Source organism: Pogona vitticeps, chromosome 3 (genome assembly GCF_051106095.1).
Source record: "Pogona vitticeps strain Pit_001003342236 chromosome 3, PviZW2.1, whole genome shotgun sequence".
Classification (NCBI taxonomy): Eukaryota; Metazoa; Chordata; class Lepidosauria; order Squamata; family Agamidae; genus Pogona; species Pogona vitticeps.
In genome coordinates this window covers 70339978-70362814 of record NC_135785.1, presented here as the reverse complement: position 1 = coordinate 70362814, position 22837 = coordinate 70339978, and the positions used below count along the sequence as shown (strand labels likewise).

At 40.5% G+C, this 22837-nt stretch overlaps 1 protein-coding gene across 1 annotated transcript in view; it reads right to left on the bottom strand.

The window, feature by feature from the left end:
• Positions 1 to 6965: 6965 nt before the first annotated feature.
• The window catches only part of LOC110087220 (scavenger receptor cysteine-rich domain-containing protein DMBT1), a 32553-nt gene continuing 16681 nt past the window's right edge, over positions 6966 to 22837 (bottom strand). The window contains exons 9-16 of the mRNA XM_072995442.2: positions 20679 to 20823; positions 19964 to 20157; positions 15342 to 15380; positions 14613 to 14651; positions 13669 to 13847; positions 12134 to 12525; positions 9817 to 10085; positions 6966 to 7577 (exon numbers count right to left, since the gene is read on the bottom strand). Of these exons, the coding sequence (XP_072851543.2) occupies positions 9824 to 10085; positions 12134 to 12525; positions 13669 to 13847; positions 14613 to 14651; positions 15342 to 15380; positions 19964 to 20157; positions 20679 to 20823 (1250 nt within the window). The 3' untranslated portion in view covers positions 6966 to 7577; positions 9817 to 9823. The remainder of the gene's footprint in view (positions 7578 to 9816; positions 10086 to 12133; positions 12526 to 13668; positions 13848 to 14612; positions 14652 to 15341; positions 15381 to 19963; positions 20158 to 20678; positions 20824 to 22837) is intronic.

The window sequence follows — 22837 nt, the reverse complement described above, 5'->3', positions numbered from 1 at the left end:
ACATGTGGTCCTCAATGGAACCACATCTACATGGAGGGAAGTGTTCAGTGGGGTCCCTCAAGGTTCTGTCTTGGGCACAGCGCACTTCAACATCTTCATAAATGACCTGGATGAGGGGATTGAAGGAGCACTCATCAACTTTCCTAATGACACAAAGCTGGGGGGAATTGCTAATACTTTGGAAGATAGACTCAATGTTCAGAAGGCTCTAGACAGACTTGAACCTTGAGCCTTATCCAATAAGATGCAGTTCAGTGGCAGGAAAAGTAAGGTCCTGCACTTTAGGCAGGAGAAACCAGATGCACAGGTACAGGATAGGTGGTACCTGGCTCAACAGTAGTACCTGTAAGAGGGATTTAGGTGCCCTGGTGGACCACTACCTAAGGATGAGTCAGCGGTGTGTTGCAACTGCAAAGAAAGCCAATGTAGTCCTAGGCTGCATCAACAGGGGGATAGCATCAAGATCACGAGAAGTGATAGTACCACTCTATATCAAGCTGGTGAGGCTGCACATGGAATGCTGTGTCCAGTTCTCATCACCACAATACAAAAAAAAGTCACTGAGGCCCTGGAAGGGGTGCAGAGAAAAGCAACAAAGATGATAAGGGGACTGGAGGCTAAATCCTATGATGAACGACTCAAAGAACTAGGTATGTTTAGCTTAACAAAGAGAAGGCTGAGGGGAGACCTGATAGCAGTCTTCCAATATCTGAAGGGTTGGCACAGGGAAGAGGGCAGTGGTTTATTCTCCATTGTGCCTGAGGTTAGGACAAGAACCAATGGGTGGAAACTTGTCAGAGGGAGATCCAAAGGAGGAATTTCATGATGATGAGAACCATTAAGCAGTGGAATAGCTTGCCTCCTGAGGTTGTGGGTGCCCCATCGCTGGAGGTTTTCAAGAAAAGATTGGACAGCCATCTCTCTGGGATGGTATGAGGTCTCCTGGCTTGGGCAGGAGGTTGGACTAGAAGACCTCCAAGGTCCCTTCCAACCCTACAATGATTCTATGATTCTATCAGAGTGGTTAAATTTTACAAGTTCTATCCAGCAAGTTTTCTATGTGCTGGCACTTGTTTTCCATGGGAAAGAGTCTGTCACATGACACCTCAACTACCACTTGCTTTAATGGGTCAGAGACTGCAAATAAAGATTGGTTGATTGATTGAACTACCACTTGACATTTTAGTGCAGACTAAATTACGCCAAAGCATCCTGGCCTGCTCTTTACTTGAACATTGGACATACAAATTGGAATCACCCTAGACTATGCCTTCTAAGAGATACGTTGATCTACTCTGTTGAGAGTGCAGGACACAATCTGTTTGATTGAGGTTCTCCACCCTGATGCCATCCATTTTGTGGACTTGGGAGACCTTAAAACTGCAGCCAGAATCCCAAAAGGGAGTGGTTGGTATTTGCAAGACTGTATTATAAGTGAGAGGGGAAAAAAGAAGCAGAGGAGGAGGCAGAGCCTGTCCAGACAAAATCAATGCACAATCGTCCTTCTGCAATCATTCACACACTCCTATTAGTGTAACAATGTTTCAGTGAAATTTAGTAATCTAAGCTGAGTTACAAAGAAAAAAAAAGAAGACTGTCCAGAATACAAAGAGGCTGATTAAACAACAGTGTAAGACATTCACTTTGCTGGTGAACCAGCCGGTTCCACTTTGTGAAATCTACAACTCTGTGACCAATACCCTGTTGCATTACAAAATCACAAATGAGTAACCCTTTGTGCCCACCATTAACCTGAACAGAATTTGAACGACATTGTGCCTTCCATTTCTAAAGAGAAAAAAAATCTCCCACTGCCCATCCCATGATAGCTGTGCATGTGTATGTGTGCATGAGCATGTGTGCTGGGGAGACTACCTAAGGTATAATGTACTTACTCAAAAACAACCTGCAAGTAATTCTGCTGGTTTAGGTTTCATTTTCTTTGGAACTCCACAGTAAATAGGCGGGGAAGTGCTATTCTTCCTTGCTCAGTCTTACACAACCAGTGTCCAAAGATCTAGTGTTGAGAGGCTAAATGTGTGACCGGGTTGAGACATCCCAGTATTTCATTTTGTTTCACTTCTTAATTCTCATCATGATCCCAGGAAACTTATTGTGTGTTTATCTTCTTACCTCACACCTCCACGAAATCTGAAACATGGGCCATATAATAATGATCTGCTTTACAAGGGCACTAGGAAGAAGGCTGTGAGGGTTGTTATGAAACACCTTTAAGATGAAGAAGTATTCAATAACTCTAAAGAATAAAGACAATTTTAAAACCACCCTTCTGAGTCTCAGCACATGATGTAAACGTGACACTTTGACTGATCACAAACAATAAGCTGACTCGCTAGCCAACAATTAACATTGACATTTTTCAGAGTCATTTCCCTTCTAGTAAGGGATGAAAAAGATCAAAGAGATGGTACCGAATGTGAGTGAAAGGCATATCTTCTTTCAGAAGTGTGGTGACTGAGATCTAAAAATCCTTCTCCTATTGCTGTGCCCTCTTCCTCCAGATATCACTTTCAATGCCATTCTAAAGGTGCCTCAGAAATGTTATTTGGAACAAGAAAGGGGGCAGCGATGTAGAAGAGGAGGCAGGAAAGCTCTAACATGTATAATCTGTTCCAGGAAAGTGAAAGAACAATGGGATTTATTTCTTGGTCTTTCTCTACACAAAACACATGGCAGCCATCTTGTAAGACCCAACCCCAGAGAGATCAAGCAAGCCCTACCATAACACAGAAATGAATGCCACCTCAGGTGGCAGATACTGCAGGTGGCACCACCCTAGACTGGCTTGCTCTATTCCCTTTAACATGCCATCCTCAGGCACATTGGAGCATGTTGGTCCATCAGTCAATATACATGGGCACCATCTTGACTTTTGTCATGGATTGCAAACTATCTTTGGTCAGTCTTAAGACACCATTCATGCAATTAGCAATAGTGCAAAAAGCTTTTTAAAAAGTAAACAGCATATTGTACAAAGAAAGAAAGCTGCTCTGTATAATTGTGCTTTTTGGCCGCATCTCCCAGAATTCTGCCTGGGGGAATACTTAACTTCAGAGTCTAAAGAGTCCTAAAACTCTGTCCCCAGTTCTGACATCTTCTACAGGTATTGAACTCAGTGTTCTGTTTTGTTTTTAAACCACTTATGCTGAGGCATTAATACAAATATAATAGAGGCATTTAAAAAAGCTAGCATACGAACCAGTGCAGGTGACATCAAGTCTGACCTTTGTGGGCTTGGCATACCCATTCTGAGGTTTCCTGTAACAACATCCACCCTGAAAAGACCCATCCAACCTCTCTGTGAAACAAAGAGCCTTGGTTAAAGTTCAGCTGATTGCCAGGAATCATCCACGTGTGCATATCGTGCAGAGTAGGAAATCTGGGAACTTCCTGTCCCTCTGTTTGTTTCAGTATTTCCTTTAATTTCAACACTTCAAGTTAGACGTACATGATGCATCTGAACAGGAAAGCATGTGCCAGCAAGTAAATATAGGCACAAACCTGGAAAATGATGGTTTGTTAGCCATGCACCACGAGTACAAACCACCTTGAACCAAATGGAAAACCGAACTGGTTTGTGGTTTGGTTTTTGGTTCATGCCCAATGGGGGGTGAGTGGTATACTGCCATGCTGCTGCACTGTCACTGCCTCTGCCCCACCACTGCCGCTATACCACTGTTGTGCTGCTGCTGTATTGCCACTGCTGCCACCACCGTGCTGCTGCACCACCACCACCACCACCACACCACCAGCAGGACAAAACAGGATCCCAGAACTGGGTTGTAAACTGAAGTACAAACCAGCCTGATTTATTGGTGTTACCGGTTTATAATTTGGTTCGTGCCTGTAGCAAACAGCCCTGACCTCACCTGCCCGTCACTGCGGAACATTGACGCAGGAGCCAATGAGAGAATGGAAGGCGGAGCCAGGGGGAGGGGGAAAAGATAAAGAGACCGGTGGAGAGAGTTTTGAGAGGGACTGTGTGTGGCTTGAAAGGAGTGAAGTGTGAGTTGGAGAACTGTAAGCATGGAGACTGAAACAGAGGGTGAAAGAGTTAAGAAAAAGTATTCTAATAGAGTCAATACAGTATAAGTGATTTGCATAATGTAATTTATTCTACATGTCCTCACTGATTATCATCTTCCCTTGTTAAATAAATGATTTGTGTTTTGGCATCACATGTGTCCTGACATTGACATGATATTAACACATTAACATCTGGTGGCAGCGAGGAGGAAACAAGAGTGAAAGCCTTGTGAAGACCAGGGGAATAGGGACTTCAAAGGTGATCGTGACAGTGCTCATCTCTACCAGCAAATATTTTGTCACCTTTTAGGGTCCGGATCACAATGTCACATAAAACTAACATGGATATGACAAGTTGGATTTTTACAAACCCTCCATATAAAGATATAATGAGCTGAATTTATTATCACTATGAGTAAATGTACGCAACGTGCAATATATGGATTAAAGTGGTTGAAAAAGTTGATGGGTTAGGTTGAAATTTAGATATTTGGAACCGACTGGCAGAAGCTGACTTCTTGGTCCCCTTTTCTGCTTAGCAGCCCTTCCAGTCCACTGAAAAATCTCGCACAGAGGGTGATGAGACTCTTAATGATTAAGATAAACTGGGGAAGATCCCCTAAATTTGGGTAGAGGCAGCTTACATGAGCAGAACCCTTCTGTCCACAAAAGGCAGATCCTGAATCCATCTTGTCTGATGCAGAGTTCCTAGAAATACTGTATTGTTTCTAACCAACAGGATGACAGTGCAGTTATGTACCTAGATTGGATTAGATGGGCACAGGACTGCAAATAAGGGCTCTTCTGCAAATGCCATATCATCACACTTTGCTTTATTTTATCCTGCATGACACTGGTTCATGTCTTGTCATTTTCACATTCTTAAAAAAATCTTTAGTTCAATCCATTCAAAATAGCATAACAAAACAGTACCTATTGTGTTAAAATAAAAATTAATTTCTTCTTCACACACTCTTAATCCTTCATATATGCAGACTTTACATTATTGCTATCTTTTCAAATAGTCTCTTCTTGGCTCATTATGCATTTTTATATCTAGCTAATGCCCTTTAGAATGGCTGGCAGTCCAACTCACTGCCCACTTAATTTACTCTATTTTTAACTCGATATTGGATTTCAACAGAGAGTGCCATATCTTCATAAAGTTACCTTTTAAAAACTCCCCCCAGATCTGATTAGTCAGTTTCTCCACCAGCACCACTTCCCAGATTTTATTCATATATCTTTGGAAAGTGCATTCCTGAACATCTTTCCAACACCAGGTACTTGCATTCCATGCAGCCCCTTATAAGAGTTGCCACCAATTCTTTATTTGATAAATTTTCATTTCCTCCAATAAATGGTGAGAATAGGGTTTCATTTGGAACTATTTTTTTTTAATTATTTTTTCTCCTAACCGGTTGATTACCTCATACCAGAATACATCTACTTTTGGGCAAACTAACCATATATGCTCTAACATTCCTTTTCTGGTATCTCTCTATTAATTTTATGTTATTTGGTAAGACATAAGTGCCACCTATGGACCACTTTTTACATCATTTCTTTAGACTGTGCTGATACCGATTTGTATGGTTAAGTGTTCCATATTTTTTCCAAATATTTTCTGGTATGTTAATGTTTAAATTTGTTTCTCAAACTACCTTTGGTCCTGTGCTGCTACCATATTGTTTGTCCAGAATGCTTTTATAAATTAATGAAATTATAGAAGAATTTGGAGCTGTGGCAGGCCTTAAAATAAACTATCAAAAAACAAAATACTTGACCAAAAATATAAGGAAAGAAGACATTAAATACTAATAATGAAAGCTAACTTTGAGAAGGTACAAAAACTGAAATATCTAGGAGTCCTTACTACAAAAAAAGAGAACAAAAACAAAATCAAGCAATTTGATGAAAGAAGTTAGTCTAGATGTTTCTTGTTATTATTGTTAGATTTTTAGTGTTTTTGTTTTGTGTGTTGCATATGTATGAATAAAAAAATTAATTAATGAAATTAGTCATTTTTCCCTTTTATTATTCTGATCTATACAGTAATTTTCTATCTCTGTCAATGGTCTATTAGGTCCCGACTTCTTATAGAGTTAAATTGCAACATTTCTTATTTGAACTAATGGAAACCAGTTAGTTGCTATTTCTGTAGGGTTTTTTTTAAAACATAAACTTCAGACTATGAACATTATTGTAGTGAGAAGGATATTAAACTCCCACACTGCAAGACAATGACTTAAAAAACATTTAAAAGAATGTTTCAGCTTTTTGAGCCCCTGAAGTGCAAAAGCAATATCTGGCCCTATAGAGAGCATTGACATGATTTGAGTGCTGCTTCAGGCTTTCTTGGTTTGGCAAATGGCAAGTAGCCTTACTTTACTTTGGTTTCTGAATAATTTCCACATTTCAAGCACAGCTCTACTTCAAATTAAGGTGACTAAGCCTCAGGCTTTGGGCCCAAGATTTGGGTTTTTGGGTTCATTCTGTGGGTCTTAAGAACTGGCCCTTAAACCTCAGGGAAAGAGGTACCATCCCAGCAACTTTAGAAACTGTAAATATTCCCCTGTTTTTTTCATCAGTCTGCCGGTTTTAGCACTGCTGTTGCTGGAGTTCTAGCCTTCCTGTTATTACGATCACACACAGTTACCAGAGTGCTGATTGCAATACTGATCACTCCCTGGTGTGTAGTAGAGTAAAACTGCAAACTAAGAGATTGTATCACATGAAAAAGGAAAGAAGACCATGTACTGACATCAGCAAGTTTCAAGCCCAACAGCGGACCTTTCTGATACCATGTTTATTAAGAGTCTGATGAATCCTTTATTATGAACAGTTTCTGTGCCTTTCTGCTGAATGTAGCATTGTAGAATATTTGAGTATAGAGTGACTACGACAGTCAATGAATATGCATTGAGTAGAAGACTTTATTCAAGAGACATATTCAACAAAGACAAAACAGGAACCAAATCTTACAAAGGCAGTGACAGCCACTACAGAAAGGTCATTAGATATAAGAAGTTGGTGGGGTGGGGGAGCGGGAGTAAACCTGGTGGCTTTCAGAATGGGCTGCTGCCACTGCTGGTCCTAGACACCCGAGCCTGCAGTGAGGGATGATGGGATTTGCTGCCCAAGAACAACTCCAGCCCTGATATAATCAAAGAGTAAATCTTTATTCTAGACTTTTAACTGAGTTATGGCTTCTGCTGTGACTTACTCAATAAACATGCTCAGCCATTGATGTAACTTATTCTACAGTGCAATCTTAAAAGAAACCAATCCCATTCAGAAACACATGTTACAGGTGTATTTTTTAAAATGTTGTGCAGAAAGTGCTTTATGGAATTCTGTGGCCTGTTTTTATTACCATTGTACTGATATCAATAGATGATGGTTTCTTCTGAATTTGATGCTTAGAGGAAAGACAGACAGAACAAAGACCATGCCAGCTAGCAGCACAGTAGCAACAGTAAGTGGGATGAGTGGATCACTTTTCTCTGGCTGTACAGTCTTAACCAGGTCTGTAAATGAGAAACACAGGTTGAAATGGTTTGTTAGAAAATCTAAATATAGGTATATTGGTATTGTGAAAGAGGCCATTCATATCAATAGTTTCAGGGCAGTTCAGATCTGCATGGTAATCCTTCATGGCACTGCTTGCCAACCATGGATAACTCAGGTGTTCATCAAATACAGGTGCCAGATGCCTTCACCACCAACTGTGCTGGCCAGTTTCTGGGCACCACTCCTTTCTGGCACCATAAAGCAATGATTCACAGAGCAAATAATTTCTATCTGATGAAACAGCCTAGAATTCAGATTCTGAAGGACATATTTCACATATTGATTTGCAAGCCAGCAAGTAATCAACATGCATGTTAGCCACCTTGCCATCTAAAAGTTGTGATGTGCAAATTAGTTCAGATGAATTGCTTAAACAAACTGTTTAAGCTTTTGGATACAGAAAGTCCAATAGAATTAATAGAGTTATGAATAATTGTTATTGTTATATCATCCTTAAAAGCGGGTGCTGAAGACAATAAAAAAATCAGATTTCTGCCCCCCCTCCCTCCAGCAGACAACTAGATAAAGCTAGAATCTCCAGGACAACCAGTTTACATTTCTAGTTTAGATCTGAGACAAGAATATGTTCAGACAACTAGCTTCCTTTCCATGCACGGTGGCATTTAAGTTGCTCTGTTGTGGGATTCATGTAGAATGTGATGAATAGCTCCATTGTGCAATGTGCTTGTGTTCCTTCAAGAAGCGAAAAGGAAAGTAACAGACACACACACCCAACTTAAGTGGTGGATGATGCTTTTGTTGGCTGCTTGCAGAAGTAGGATGGAATCAATGGCTGCCATGTTGGAGTGGCTGGGTGTCTCCTTCCCAGGGGACATCAGAATTTTTGTGGGCTTCCCCACCCCTGGCCAATCAAGGTGGTGAGAGGTTGGTGCTGTCTCCACAGACAGACCTGAATGGATGCGTTTTCTTTCTAGTCTGCCTGTGAAATATAAAACGGCTTACCAAGCCTGGAGCAGCCATTCAGCTTTAGAGCTTTTCCCATTCACTCTCCGTTGGGTTGTTTGTAAGCTAGTATATGGGAAATGTTTGATTGTAGCAACAATATTTTTTTCATTTGTTCCAACTTTGTTGGGGGAAGTTTTGATGTATGAGAACAGATGCGGGCAAAGACGGTAGAGACTGGCAGGTGCTTGCCCATTCCTGATAATTCCCCTTCAGGAGATGGGGCAGAAAGATACCCCATGGGCTCGGCTCACAAGACTGCACATTCTACTCCATGGTGTAGCAAGTGGGGCCACACTGTACTGAATGCCCACATGGTTATTCCAGTCACCTATGTTCTCAGTCAGTTGGCAGGTGGCTGATGGAGAACTATCCTCAATGCTAACTCCAAGACCATTGACAACTGTAACCAATGAAGTTGTAGTCTGCTTACTTCTAATAGTAAATGTATGTGGTTCTTCCCATAACCCCCCTTAATTGACCATTAAAAACACTAGATATTTTATGTTACTTAAACAGAACAATAAACCATATTTTAAGAAAAATAATGCTTATTCAACACAAGTCATAATCCTATAGGGATTTTATGTGTGCGCAAGTGGAATCATGTAAATTTCTGTGGCTAATTGCAGCTAATTTACAAGGTGCCTGTATATGACTGGCATGTATCCTGAACTCCTCAGTTTGATACAGCATGATGCTGTCCTGGTGTCCCCCAAGTGCTGCCTCTTAGCACCTATCCAAGCCAAATGACCATAAGGGGTATTTTGGGGTAGAGAAGCCTGAGATCCTGTCTGACTTTCAGACTGTCTGATGTCTATTTTTTGGTCTTCATCTATTCCTAGACTGATAATCTTAAGGTCTGCCTATCAGTCTCCTTTCCCCCCTTGTCTGTCTTTCTGACTGTCAAAGGAGCAAATACAGACTCTAAAGCATTCGTCTATCTAGTTAGAATTAGGCTTTTCTATCTTGAATATCATTTTCTTAATAAAGGCTAGTTGTTTGTTTTAACTGCTACTTTCTGTCTGTTTTATCATGCCAGCATATATACATGGCACTTACTATGCCACAGAGAGAAACCTTAACAGAATTTTTCACTCTCAGCTTGTGAACATTCACAACACAATTTATATGATTGCTCCTATGTCTGCTTGCATTCTTTGGAATAGCATTATAACATTTATTTGAGGAATAAATAGCAAGATACTGTATGGAACCATAAAGATAAATTACCCTGTTTTCAGTTTTCCTTTTCTTCCTTGCACTTGATTGGTCCGGCAACAACCTCCACCTTCTCCTGAGGTTCACGCACATCCCTCTTTCTTCTAGCTAAACATCCCTGGTAGCATCGGGAAGAGGAGTCATCTGCCCGGCACACTACCAGCTTGCACTGCAGATAAACTTCATTGTGTTGGTCAAGAAACTTAAAAGCGCTAAACTGGAAGCGAGTTTCATTTTTCCTTGGTGAATATAGATTTTGGTAGGTAGAGTCTCGTATACATCTGAAAAAAAAAACAATCAATCATAGTTCTTCCATGTTTATTTAGAGGATGGGAATGAACTCTGATACCTGAGAGGTTGCTGTTAGAGAGAGAATATTTAAAACCACCCCTGGTTTGTGAAAATATTAGGAAATGAATAGAATGAATTGGGCATCTGGGCAAAAGGGAAGGCTGCTGGGGCTCTAATGGTTGTTGTGGGTTTTTTGGGCTCTTTGGCCATGTTCTGAAGGTTGTTCTTCCTAATGTTTCACCAGTCTCTGTGGCTGGCATCTTCAGAGGACAGTACTCTGTGCTCTGGTGTAGTTTGCTTGGGAGTGGAGTATTTATGGCTGTGAGGTAGGCTTTTCAGAAGATGGGTGATTAGTGTGTATTGTTGTGCGTGTATGTATGCTGGACAGACAGAAGACAGACAGACAGACAGACAGACAGACAGACAGACAAACAGACACACACACACACACACACACACACACACACAGCTCCTGTGCAGAAATGTTTTCTGTTTCCTTGAGAGTCCAAATAGCTGTTCTGACATTTATCCAACTCCCCCACCCACCCAAACACTTTCCTTGCCCTTTTCTTGCCTCCTGCCACTCTGTAGTTCTTGGATGTATTTCTTTGGCTTTTAATGAACTCTGCACTTGATTGCTAGAGAAACAGTTTGGACTCTTCCATTCATTCTTGCTTTCAAAGTACGCATACAAAATTTGATTTCTCACAGATCTGAGGGCTTAGAGAGGTAGCAACTAGCTAGCCTCCATCTCAGGGTAGTATGCCTTCCCACAGAGAAGCAGAATCTCAAGACAGTCAGGAGAGGCTGCCAGGTTTCATGCCCATCCTTTTCACTGAAGTCTCAAGCAAAAAGCAAAGAAAGCTTCTTCTGGCACAGAAATTAGGCTCCTCCTGGTGGACAATGCACTGAAGTTTCTGTGAGTTTAGAATGAAGACTGAAATCCACCAGAAGGTAACCCTGAGAAATCCCAGCATCAAACAAGGGATAACTGCAGACAGCTTAAGAAAGGAGACTCTTGGGCAGTGGGGTGGGCAGTACATCAACAAAATCCTTACAAAGTACACATTTGGGAGAATCGGAGGACAAAAAGTGCCATCCTGTCTAAGAAAAGAGATCTGCTGCCTTCTCCTTCCCTAGAGAATGTCTACCTGAGAATCTTCCTCACCCTTTCGGTTGTGAGTCAGCTGTTCTGCTGTCAGCAGTCATTATCTATCCCTACCCTTGAAGCACTTCTGGTCCTATGACAGGAGATATAAGCTGAGTTGCTGAGGAGGTGGGCCTGCTGTTGATGGGAGCGCCACCAAAGATGTGCATGTGTGTCAATTTGGGGGGGAGGTCATGAAGGCCAGATTCCATGTTTAAGGGGAAGAGAGGAAGGGAATTACCTCATGCTTGACCTATGGGGTCACAAAGATATGTTGGGAGAGCGGAAACATGAGGGAAATGCAGGAGCTCCTGTTAAAAATATGGTGGCAAAGATGTGGTAGGAAAACCCAACAAGGTGGTTACAGGGAGCAGGGAGGTAGGCTATTCCTGGTGACAGGTGCTGTCTCCATCTGGGAAACAAGTTAATAGTGAGTCTGGGGCCATCAGGCACTAAACAGAAGTTGGACACTGTCACAGAATACCTGTAATGGCTATCAACACAAGGCCTCTCATAATACAACCCATTCTGTCTAGCAGGCCAGAACTCTCCTCTTCCTTCTTCTGCTTTTGTATGAGAATCTTTGGTTAAAGTGAAACAACATATTTGACAGTGGGGAATTTTAACCTACAAGGAATCTTTGTTATCCTACAGTATAATTCCTGTTTGATGTAATGAAATATGATGTGAAAAGGGAATGAAGCTGTCCTTTTTATGTGGTTGTCAGAGAGAAAAGTAACTCCTCATTTGCACATGGCCTAAAACTGACATGGAAGGAAATCCATCGCCAGGTCTATTCTTTGTCTTGTAGTTGGCAATTCTTCTCTTATGCATATCAAATAGAAGGTAAACTAAATTGTTTTAAAAGGTCATAATCTAAACTATACTTACCCATTTCTGATTAATTCATAGGTCAAATCAATGAAGTTATCAGCATATGGAGATGCTACACAAGTGTCCATAAACAGTACCAGATTTGAGTCCGAACTGTGGAGAGTAGCTTTGGCATATAAATTCTGATTAAGTGCAACAAAATATGGAGAATCATAGACTGGAGAGGTGAAAGACGGTGATTCATAGAATAAAAGAGTCACATTGTAATGGCCATATTGTCTCTCAATAATGTCAACCGCATCTTTGGCAAGTAACGCTGTCTCCACGACTGTGTTCCCATTCATTTCACACATAACACGTAACTGAAAGTTTCTCTTCCTCGTAATGATATAACCTGAGACAAGTGTTTTGATGATGTTTGAGTATATTATTATGTTATTTTTCTTTTCCTAAAGGGTAAAAAAATCCCAAACAAAAATCATGTCAATAATATAAGTAATTCAGCTCTTCCCACATAAACATTCACTGTATTTGATAATTTTAAAATATATTGCTATATTTCAGAGTTATAACAACTATTCAAAAGCCACCTTATCTAGTCTGAGCCTATTTTACTGCCAATCGAGATACTGTCCATAGATGCAGTTTGAACTAGCAATACAGATAGGCAAGTAATTTAAGAAAAAAAAATCAAATGAAGTGATTCATTGCATGAGTGAGTCTAGTAGACATTTAAAAAATAATTTTACTTCCCATAACCCTCTGTAGTTGATCTGAGGAAGGGGTAAAATTTTGATACCTTTCAAAATACTGGAAATTGACACCGGCTCTAGTTTAGTCAGTTCCAAGCAAACACACTTGCTGAGAACAGATTAAAACAGAAGAAACCCCTGACAAGGGTTCAAAAACTGCAGGTTGGAGGAAATTGATCCACTTCAACGACATCCATGTGTGGACATTAAAAAAAAAAAAGAATAGTCCAACCCAACCCGTCAGCACACTGAACAATGGGATAAATGTGCATATGTTCTGTCACACTTCAAAGTTTCACAGTGAGCACACCCTTGATGCAAGAGGTCCAAAATTTGATGCATTTATTCCTCTTTTTGGGATCTATTGTGTGACCAGATTTAACAGATTAAAGCTGATGTTAGCATTCCTCATAACCACCTTTCAGAAAAGCTGGAGAGAGAGAATTTGTTTCCGAACATTGATGCTCAGTATATTTTCTAAATCAAGAGAAACCCAGGCTGAAATCTTGTGCAGCTCCATGGTGCAATGGGAATCATATCAGCAGTGCCATAATACTGCTGATGAAAGACCTTTTGCCATTTCGAGGTGCACATGGATTGCACAAAGTACAGTAAAATTCTACACATCCCAAAATCACAAAAGGAAGTCTTTAACCAGTAGCAATTGGTCACTTTTGATTATTACATTCCTGTTGCACAGGCAGATTCTACCCAACAGGATTTCAACCACCGTGCTACATCTTTGTTGGATCATCAATTGAACAAAATGCTTCTCCCATTTAAAAAAACATGCTTATGTTATAAAGGATATAACGGTTGCTGCAACTATAAAATTCTCACCTGTCTTACTGTGCCACAGCCACTGAATGGTATATTGAAGATAACATAGTCTTCTGAAAACTGAGGTGCACATTCTGGATCTGAAGAATTCAGATACAGATCCCATTCCTTATAACTTAGCGACCGGACATAGGCTCTGCTGATGCGTGCAACCATGTACTCTCCAGAACATGAGAGTGCTGAATGATGATACATAGAAATCTTACAACATGTAAAGCAAATACATTTCAATGTTAAAACAATTTTAGTTCCTGAGTTGACTTGTGGATCATTTTCAGTGGGTTAGAAAGGGTTTATGGTGCCTCTATTGGTAGTACATGAATAAACACTCCCTTTTGTTTAATGGAAAAAAAATGTCTGATTGATCAACACAGCAGGAAGCTGGCTGGAGTTTATGAGGAGACTGTCAGGGAATTAAGACATCATATTGTTAGAATTTGGGGTATTAGGTGGGACAAATCAGTTTCTGTGTTTCTTTTTAAGATGAAGGCTTGTAGATGCACCCAGACAGCCTGAAGCAGCAACATCAGGGTAGAATCTTGGGGATCCCTCCCGATTCCTGCTGGCATCTCTAATAAAGATGGCAATCTTCATGTAAATCCACAACCATATCTGCAGGTAAGCTTGAAGTGTCCCATAGATGACAATGAAAGTTATTCATCTAAGAAGAGATTAATTCAAATTGTCCATAACTCATCATTAAGCTGAATAGGTTTCGGATCAATCCTAACCAAGAGCTAAAGGCTAGATAGTGACACAAAGTGGATGTAGTGAAAGTCGTGAAATTATCTCATAGCAGAAGTAGGACTGCATGTTTAAAGTTGTATCTAATAGATGTATTTAACCGTGATCCATTATTCTGCATTGTCCCCCAGGGATCTTACTTGAATTCTTCCAAACATATGTTTACAACTAAAATCCTAAAAGGAGAAAACTGAACTTACATTTTGAAGGGCCTGATGGTGAATATGGAGGAAGAACTTCTAGAAAGGTAAGCATAACAAAAATGAGCAAACATTTGCATCAAATTTACAGTTTGGCATTTCCGTGCCTTTTTTCTTTTATTTGTTAAAAGACAAAATGACTACATACAAACAAAAAGGATCAAATCTTCAAATGCCCCACAAAACTGGCTAGCCTACTCTTATATTTTTGTACTTAAGATTCCATAATAGGTCATAGTCAGAGTAGGCTCATTTGGATCTATGTAACTTACCAAGGACTTGATTCACCAAATCCCCATTGATTCAATGGGACTCCTCTAGTACCATTTATTACATTAAGCAATCAGATTTTAGCCAATGTGTGCTAACTATTCCAAGAAGAAATATGAATCAAGATTCAAAACATACTCCTTTGCTCACCAGCGATCTGATGAGGCAAAAATGAGGGACAATTTTATTATGTAAGTGGCAATAGACACGTTGGCCAGGCTCCTACTGGCTATTTATGTTTCCACAAAGACAAATGTCTTAGTTGTGATTGCAAATTGCTACTCACTAGCAAAGTACTTGTTGCATTCTGAAACATATTTTGTAACTTACAAGATTTTCCTCACACCAATGGAAATTGCCAATAGCATTCTGGCCATCTAGTTTGAAACTGAGCGTCAGATTTAACTTTTTTACTTCATAAACCAGCAAGTCATACTTTAGGGAGAAACAATATCTTACCAGTTGTTTCAGTATGAGGTGGGGCATTAGTAGTTGGTTCTGTTAAAAAAGACAAAAGGGTGCATAGTAAATAAATACTAATGATTCTAACAATTATCCATTCAGTAATGTGCTGCAAATATAGCAGATTAAATTACAATAAAGCAGTGGTAATATTTTTAATTATTGGGACACTTATTATTAGAGTAATCAAACATATTGTACATGGAACTGTCTTTGAAAATGACATGGAAGCTCCACCTAGCATAGAAATTGGCTACCAGAATTATAAGTGCTGGTACAGGCCACTGTGGAATAGTGTATGTTTGTATTAGACATGGGAATAAATAAAAAAATGAATCACAATATTTGTCAGAAGCTGCTGATTCATGTAATATTCATCACTTTGTATTTGTCAATCCCTTAATTTGGGCCAGGGCCCAGAGAGCAAGCTAGGCTGCCGGAACGGCCTATGGGCCTGCTAAACAGCTGTTCAGTGAGCCTGCTCTCTCTGTCCCCACAGCCCACCCCCTGCTTCCTTCCCACTGCCTCCTGTAACCTGCCTATGGTGTCTTGCTGCTGCTATTGGTAGAAAGGAAACTGCTGTTCTGGTGGGCTAGCCTGATCTCTCTACCTCTGTGGCTTCCAATCAACTGATTGGCACTGGTGGAAGCATAGAGAGCTTGCCATCATGGTTTTACCCAGCTAGACTACTCTCTCTCTGCCTATGGCCTGGACTAGCTGGCTAGAATTTTGTGAGCAGGGTAGCCTGACCTCTCTGCCTCTGGGGGCACTGATCAGCTGATCAGCACCCATGGAAGCAGAGAGGGCCTATCAGCATGGTTCTACCCAGATAGCCTGCTCTCTCTGCCTATGGGGTGGGCTAGTCGGCCGGAATCGTGCAGGCTAGCATGATCTCTCTGCCTCTGAAAGCACCGATCAGTTGATTGGCGCCCACAGAGGCTGACAGAGCAGGCTTGCCTGCCGGAACCACAACTTAAATTCCATTGCCGACACTACTGCTGCCACCACCAGCAGGCCAGGGTAAGGAGGTAGAGGGGGGCAGTGAGAAGGGGGTGGGGTGATGGCCTGGCTGTCTAAAAACAAACAAACAAACAAAATAAATTGATTCATGGTTCAGCAGAAATTCCTGAGGAAACTTGTGGGTCAAGGGTCATCAACCTTGACGACTTATGAACCGCAAGGATCTGCCATTTTGGTGGTTCATCCCCATCTCTAGTTGGTACAGATTCATAGGATAGTATCACATTGATTTGGAAGAGGCTTAACTAACTCCTTCTGTTCTTCTGGGCCTATTTCAAAATGTTGGTGACTATCTGTAAAACATTGAAGTTCTCCACTGGAGGCCCTTATCTTGATCCCATTGCCATGTCAGGAACTTTGAGGACCTTTTCTGTGGCTGCTCTCAAGTTGTTGGCTCCTCCATTTCATCCTTCCCTGGACCCTTGAAGACCCACATTTTTAGGAAGGTATTTAATAACTATAACTCCTTTTAAAATTGTAATGTATTATATTTTAATATTGTTTTAATGTTGTGGGGTCTTTTCAATGAGAGAAACAAATGGTAATAACTAACTAACTAAATACTTAGGAAACCCTGTCAAGGATTACCTTCAGATGAAATGACTTAATAACACTTAAACATTTACTTTAATTATTGAGGGGCTTGGGTTATTTAGCAATAATGAATTGCTTTAGGAAAGTTACTGTGAGGATATAGGTTTTGTAGTACTTGGTTTTTGGAGTTCCACAGGTATTTGGGATCTCAGCCTGGGAGCCAGTTCTTGTTGTGACTTTCAGTCAAGGCTGCATCTCAAGATTGATAAACATTAAGTGCTATCCTAATTGCATACCAGCATGGGAACAGGAAACTGGATGCTGGAAAGTTATAAGTTGGGTGTGGACTTGCAAACAAAGGACTATATGATAATTGGATACCATAAAGAAGTAGAGACTTTGATTTACTTTATAGAAAGGGGTTCTAGGTGTGAATGAGTTGGAGAAGGAGGAGGAGGTGACAGGTTTTACAGCCGTCCTTCATTGGAGACTTAGCAATGGTGGTTTAGAATAGCATCATAATTAAGTAGTAAAATCATTATACTCAAGTAAGTTAATCTTTTTATTGTTTTATGGGAAGGATGTACAGGAGCTCTCTTAATCCTTCGAAGCTTGGCATTTAACAGTACAATTTGAAACTTTTTTGTATTTTTTATGTTTGATAACTTTTTGCTCTTTTAAAAATAAATATTTTATATTGTATCCAAGTGTAATTCTTGGGGGGGGGGACAAGGGTTTGAGTGCCTGAAGAAAGTGCCTTAACCACAAAGGCTATGTTTGCTATTTTTGTTCTTTGGGTGTCTGTGAGCCAGCTACAGCTCACTGGGGGGAAGGAGCTAAGTGCCAGCATGAGCAGGCCCCCTCAACAACAGCAGAAGGACTGTTATCCTTAAGGAAAACGCCTGAGGCAAGAGAGAGTGGAGGTCCTGGGCCCTCCCCCAAGGAAACAGCTGTGGCCTGGGACAAAGTAGAAATAGAGAGGAGTGAACAGGGAGAGGTTTCGGAACCGGACATCTTGGAAAGATGTCTGGGAGTTTCTACCAGTTTTGTCTGAAAAGGAGAGTAGTCATGGGGGGGGGGAAGGGGAGAGATGCAAAAAAAAAAAAAGCGCTTCCAGGAGGCCAATTTCCTTGGAAAATCATCTGATTACATAGCTGAAGGCCAGTATCTATGCAGAGGAAGGGAGGTTAGAGGCTAAGGGAAGAAAAATTCCCAAAGAATTTGGGTCTGTATGGCTTTCCCCGCCTGCAGGCTTCAATCTTAACAGCTTGGGATGCTAAGCCGGGGACTGGAAGGGAGTCCAGGTTTGCTAGCTGGGACTTTTCCTGCCAGTTATGCTAGGCTTCCTCAGGAGTGCTGTAACTCCCAAGGAACTAAGGGTCAGAAAACTAGATGTTCCCTCGGCTCTAAAAAGACTGAATTTGTGGAGGACTACGGTGGCGCTGCGGGCTAAACCGCGGAAGCCTGTGCTGCAGGGTCAGAAGACCAAGCAGTCATAAGATCGAATTCACGTGACGGAGTGATCGCCCGTCACCTGTCCCAGCTCCTGCCAACCTAGCGGTTCAAAAGCATGCAAATGCGAGTAGATACATAGGGACCACCTCGGTGGGAAGGTAACAGTGTTCCGTGTCTAAGTCACACTGGCCACGTGACCACAGAAGATTGTCTTTGGACAAAATGCTGGCTCTATGGCTTGGAAATGAGGATGAGCACCGCCCCCTAGAGTCGAACACGACTGGCCAAATAAAATTGTCAAGGGGAACCTTTACCTTACCATTCCCACCCTTGCTAGATAGAGCAGAGACCTGATCCTGCAAAGGACTGCAGAAGCCTGTATTTCCTTCTTTCTTTTTATTTGTGTACTGAGTCCAATAAAGTTAGGTAGCCTCCCGAGCTTGCTGTTTCACTACGGAAGCAGCAGCTGGGGCCGCTCACAGTGTCGTACCTGTGAAGGCTGGTGTGCAAAGCTTAAACTACACAGCCAAGAGTATTTTATCCCAGGTAAGGAAAGAATTGGAAATCTAGTGTAAGAAGCTTTCCCATAGTTGCCCAGTCACAGACCTTCTAGGTCTCACCCAACCTAAGGAGAAAAAGGTCACCACCAACTAGAAATGAAACCTTCCCCTAGTGGAATACCATTTTTAAGGAGGTACATTGCTTACACTTACCTCCCAACCTTTAATAAATAATAATAATTAAGAAATGCTGTTTATTTGCCAGACCCACCAATGGTTAAGAAAATTTCTAAAAAATATCTTTGTTTCTAAATTGTGAGCCTCCCAGAGTAGACTATGTCTAGATGGGCGGCATATAAATGCAATAAATAAATAAATAAATAAATAAATAAATAAATAAATAAATAAATAAAGACCAAAACAACATGTGTTTTCTGCACTCACACAGTAGTTTGCCTCACAGGTGATTCTTCTTTCTTGCTATTTGTACAAGGGAGCATTCACTATTCCATTTTATAAGCAGAAACCAACGTTGCTATAAAGTTTCCGAGGTGGAGAAGACTCCATGTTTGTGCATTTAAAAATCAGCAAGGAAGTAGAGCACATGGGCCATGGACACCAACAGAATAAACTGCTTAGTATTTTACAACAGGATATTTTTGAATACCACCCCTATATCATATTTCCAAGGCAATTTACTAGAAAATCTCAATACAGTTAAAAGAATAACATTGCAAGCAAAAAGTCAAGAGGCCTTAGTATGCAGCAGGTTTAAAACATGCCCAAAGTCTGGCACAAGAGACATCTGAATAACCAACCTTTAGAGAAACAGTCAAGAGCTGAAATGTTAGTGGGTCTAATGAGTGCCTAACTCAACATTTGGATGAAAATTGTATCTTCTCCTCTTATTTGGTCCTACACCAGAAAGGTATCTTCTAATATTGCAACTCATTTCATTCATTTCATTGAAGTAATTTAGACAATGTAAAGATTATCTTCCAATCAAAAGAAGGGCCACAATAGAAATGGCTATTGTATGTTAATACAATATTAACACAATATAACAGAGACCATACATTAGTTAAAGTTACATAAATAGATCACTCTTACCTTGTACAGAAGAATAAAAAGCATCAAAACCGTGTCCTATGTAATTTGATTCTCTGTGCAGGAGAACTGTCATTGTGTTAGAACTTGATGTATAATTATAGCCAATATAGATGTCAGAGCACATTCTTCCAAGCACAAAAGGGGAATCCAGGCTTCCATCAAAAATCTGAATATATTCTTTGCTGCAGTCAAGACTGTGTGAAGATAGGTTCATTATGATTTGTGTCTTACTATGCCATGATTTCACATATCAAATTTTCATGTTAAAACAGGGAAAAAAACCACTTCTGCTTCAGTGACACATATGCCATGGAATACTTGATTCAGTAGAACAGGGATGAATTCCCAATATGTTGGAGAGATTAGGTGGCTGGTTTCCCTGGTGTGTGAAGTAACACAACCATATCATGCCAATGCTAGTTCACCAGCTCTGTGATGACTCTGTATAGTTGTTAGTGAGATACTCAAAACTGCTACTTTACTATCTGTCAAATATGTATCAGATCTGCAAAGTTAACTGACTATATGATGATTCTTAAAGGCAACCAGATCAAGGAATCCGTGTTTGCACAAATTTCAAGGAAAGAAAGATAAACTGAAAAAGATGGCTATTTTAGATTGTCTTAAGGATCTCCACAATAATTAGGAAATAACTGCAAAGTCTTATTATAGCAGGAGAAAAATGATAGAAAATCTGTCAACCCCTTATACTTACCTAATGTAAGAAATCCGAAGAACTATGTAATTCAAGGGACTCACTTCAATTTTCCAGACACACTCTACCATGGTATTGCTCCCAAAATAATTTGGTCCAGAGATATGTCCACTGGGAAGCGTGAGCTTTCCGCCACATTCTCTTCCTAGAAATCATGAATCAAAATTTCATGCGTATGATGATGAAATAACATTATGCACTGGTAAGGAAATCTAGCTTTGCAATCTAAAGCCATTTCAGCTTGTTCTCAGGCAGTCATCCTTCCCATCTGATACTAAAAACCACCGTAGAGAATCTGTAATGATCTTTCTAGCATGAACAACTATATTCATTTTTTGGCTTTGTGTGTGTTTTCAGTGGAAACAAGTGCTTCAGGTATATATGCTTTACTTTGGGTCAGCGAAACAGCTTCCATGTTTCTGGAATTGTGGATTATATACAGAATTCGTAGTAGAATAACCTGTGACTTATCTCCTGAGGAAGAAGTATTTGAAGTGAAAAGCGAAGCAGTACATATGAACATAGAGAGTGCAAGATATACATGAGTCTATCTGCATCAATCTGACTGTGCAATGAAATATCATTGGTAGTAGTCAGGTATTATTTCCATGAACGGTGCTCTCATGATTTGCTGCCCTCCCAGTTCCTCACGGTGTTGATATCAGTGAGGAACCACATGTTTAATTTAAAGTTTAATTTAGATTCTTTCTCCAAAAAGCACTTTGAGTGTATTTTATGTCATTTTCAATAGAAATTGTTATATTCTGTACAGATATATGTGAACATTAATCCTTGTGGGTGCTTTTCGTTATTGACCAGACTCATAGCAGTTGGACACGTAGTGTTTGAACAGCATTTTGTGACTCTCCCAGTTGTATGCCCATCTAGGGTGTACTGGATAATTCTTCTGGAAAACCTCCAGTAGGATGAACAGTCTTTGAGGGTAAGTACACATGGTCAGCAGGAGATGGGGCTTTTGTCATTATGATGGAAACATCTCAGAAGTGCTCATGAGCTTACAGAAAAGGCTCTTTCTATTGGAGCATCCTGTTTCAAGGCAAATTGTGCCAAGATTTGCTGACACAGTAGCAGCAATGATAAAAAAACAACTGCCATTAGACTTTAACACAAGATAGATGGTGAGCCAACATTTTGTGCACAATCAGCTTAGCACTTCTGGGAGGCTTCTTAGAGTGCTAATCAAATTGGATGCAAGGCAAGGCCTTCATTCCTTATTTTAAAAGAAAATATTTTCTTTTTGTTATCAACACCACTATGCTGCTAAATTGCTGTGGTGGGCGGGGGGAAGTGGAGCACAGAGACTCACAAAAATTCTATATAATCACCTCCCGGGAGCGTTCCAAGACTTGGCAGTGGTGTATGGAGGTGCAAGCAGCATCTGATTACCAGGAATTCTACAAACCAAGATACAGTACTGCTGGGACTCTGTAAAAACCAAAGTACTGTAGGTCCCATACCTATGGATCTATTCTACGGGCTGCCCTTGAGGATGGTGTTTCAGCTACACTGAATACAGAATACAGTAGCTAGAAAACTTGAAGAAGCTCGAGTTGCATTATTACTCTTATTCTGTATTAGTCACATTTTGTCCTATGCCATCAAGTTAGAGTTGACTTATAGTGACCCTAATAGGGCTTTCAAGGTAAGCAAGATATTTAAGGAGTGAGTGGTTTTACCAGTTCCACTTCTCCAGTGAGTTTCCATGGCTGAGCTGGGATTCGAACCCTGTTCTCCAGAGTCCTCATCCATCATACTATCCACTACACTACACTGGGAATCCCCTATTTATTATATTGTGTGCATATTTTTCTTGGCCCTAAGCATGCAACATTCTCAGTAAGGACCCTACACATTTTTAACTCCTCCCTAGCACTAAACATTATTAATAGGCTGTGCAATCAAGATATTCTTGATCAAAACTGTAGCCATTACATTGCTACAGAAAAATTTAAATTGATGCCACCAGCAATGCGGGTAGTGAGAGGGGGGCCTAAGAAAACTGACTTCCAAGAAAATCCATTATGGCAGAAAAAACAGAACAGCTGCACAAATGGTTTCCATATTTCCAGTCTGTAATTGGAGTGGAAAAGCTGTGTTGCCTACAATGTTGATTTAATATTGCTCTGCTTCTCTTCCAT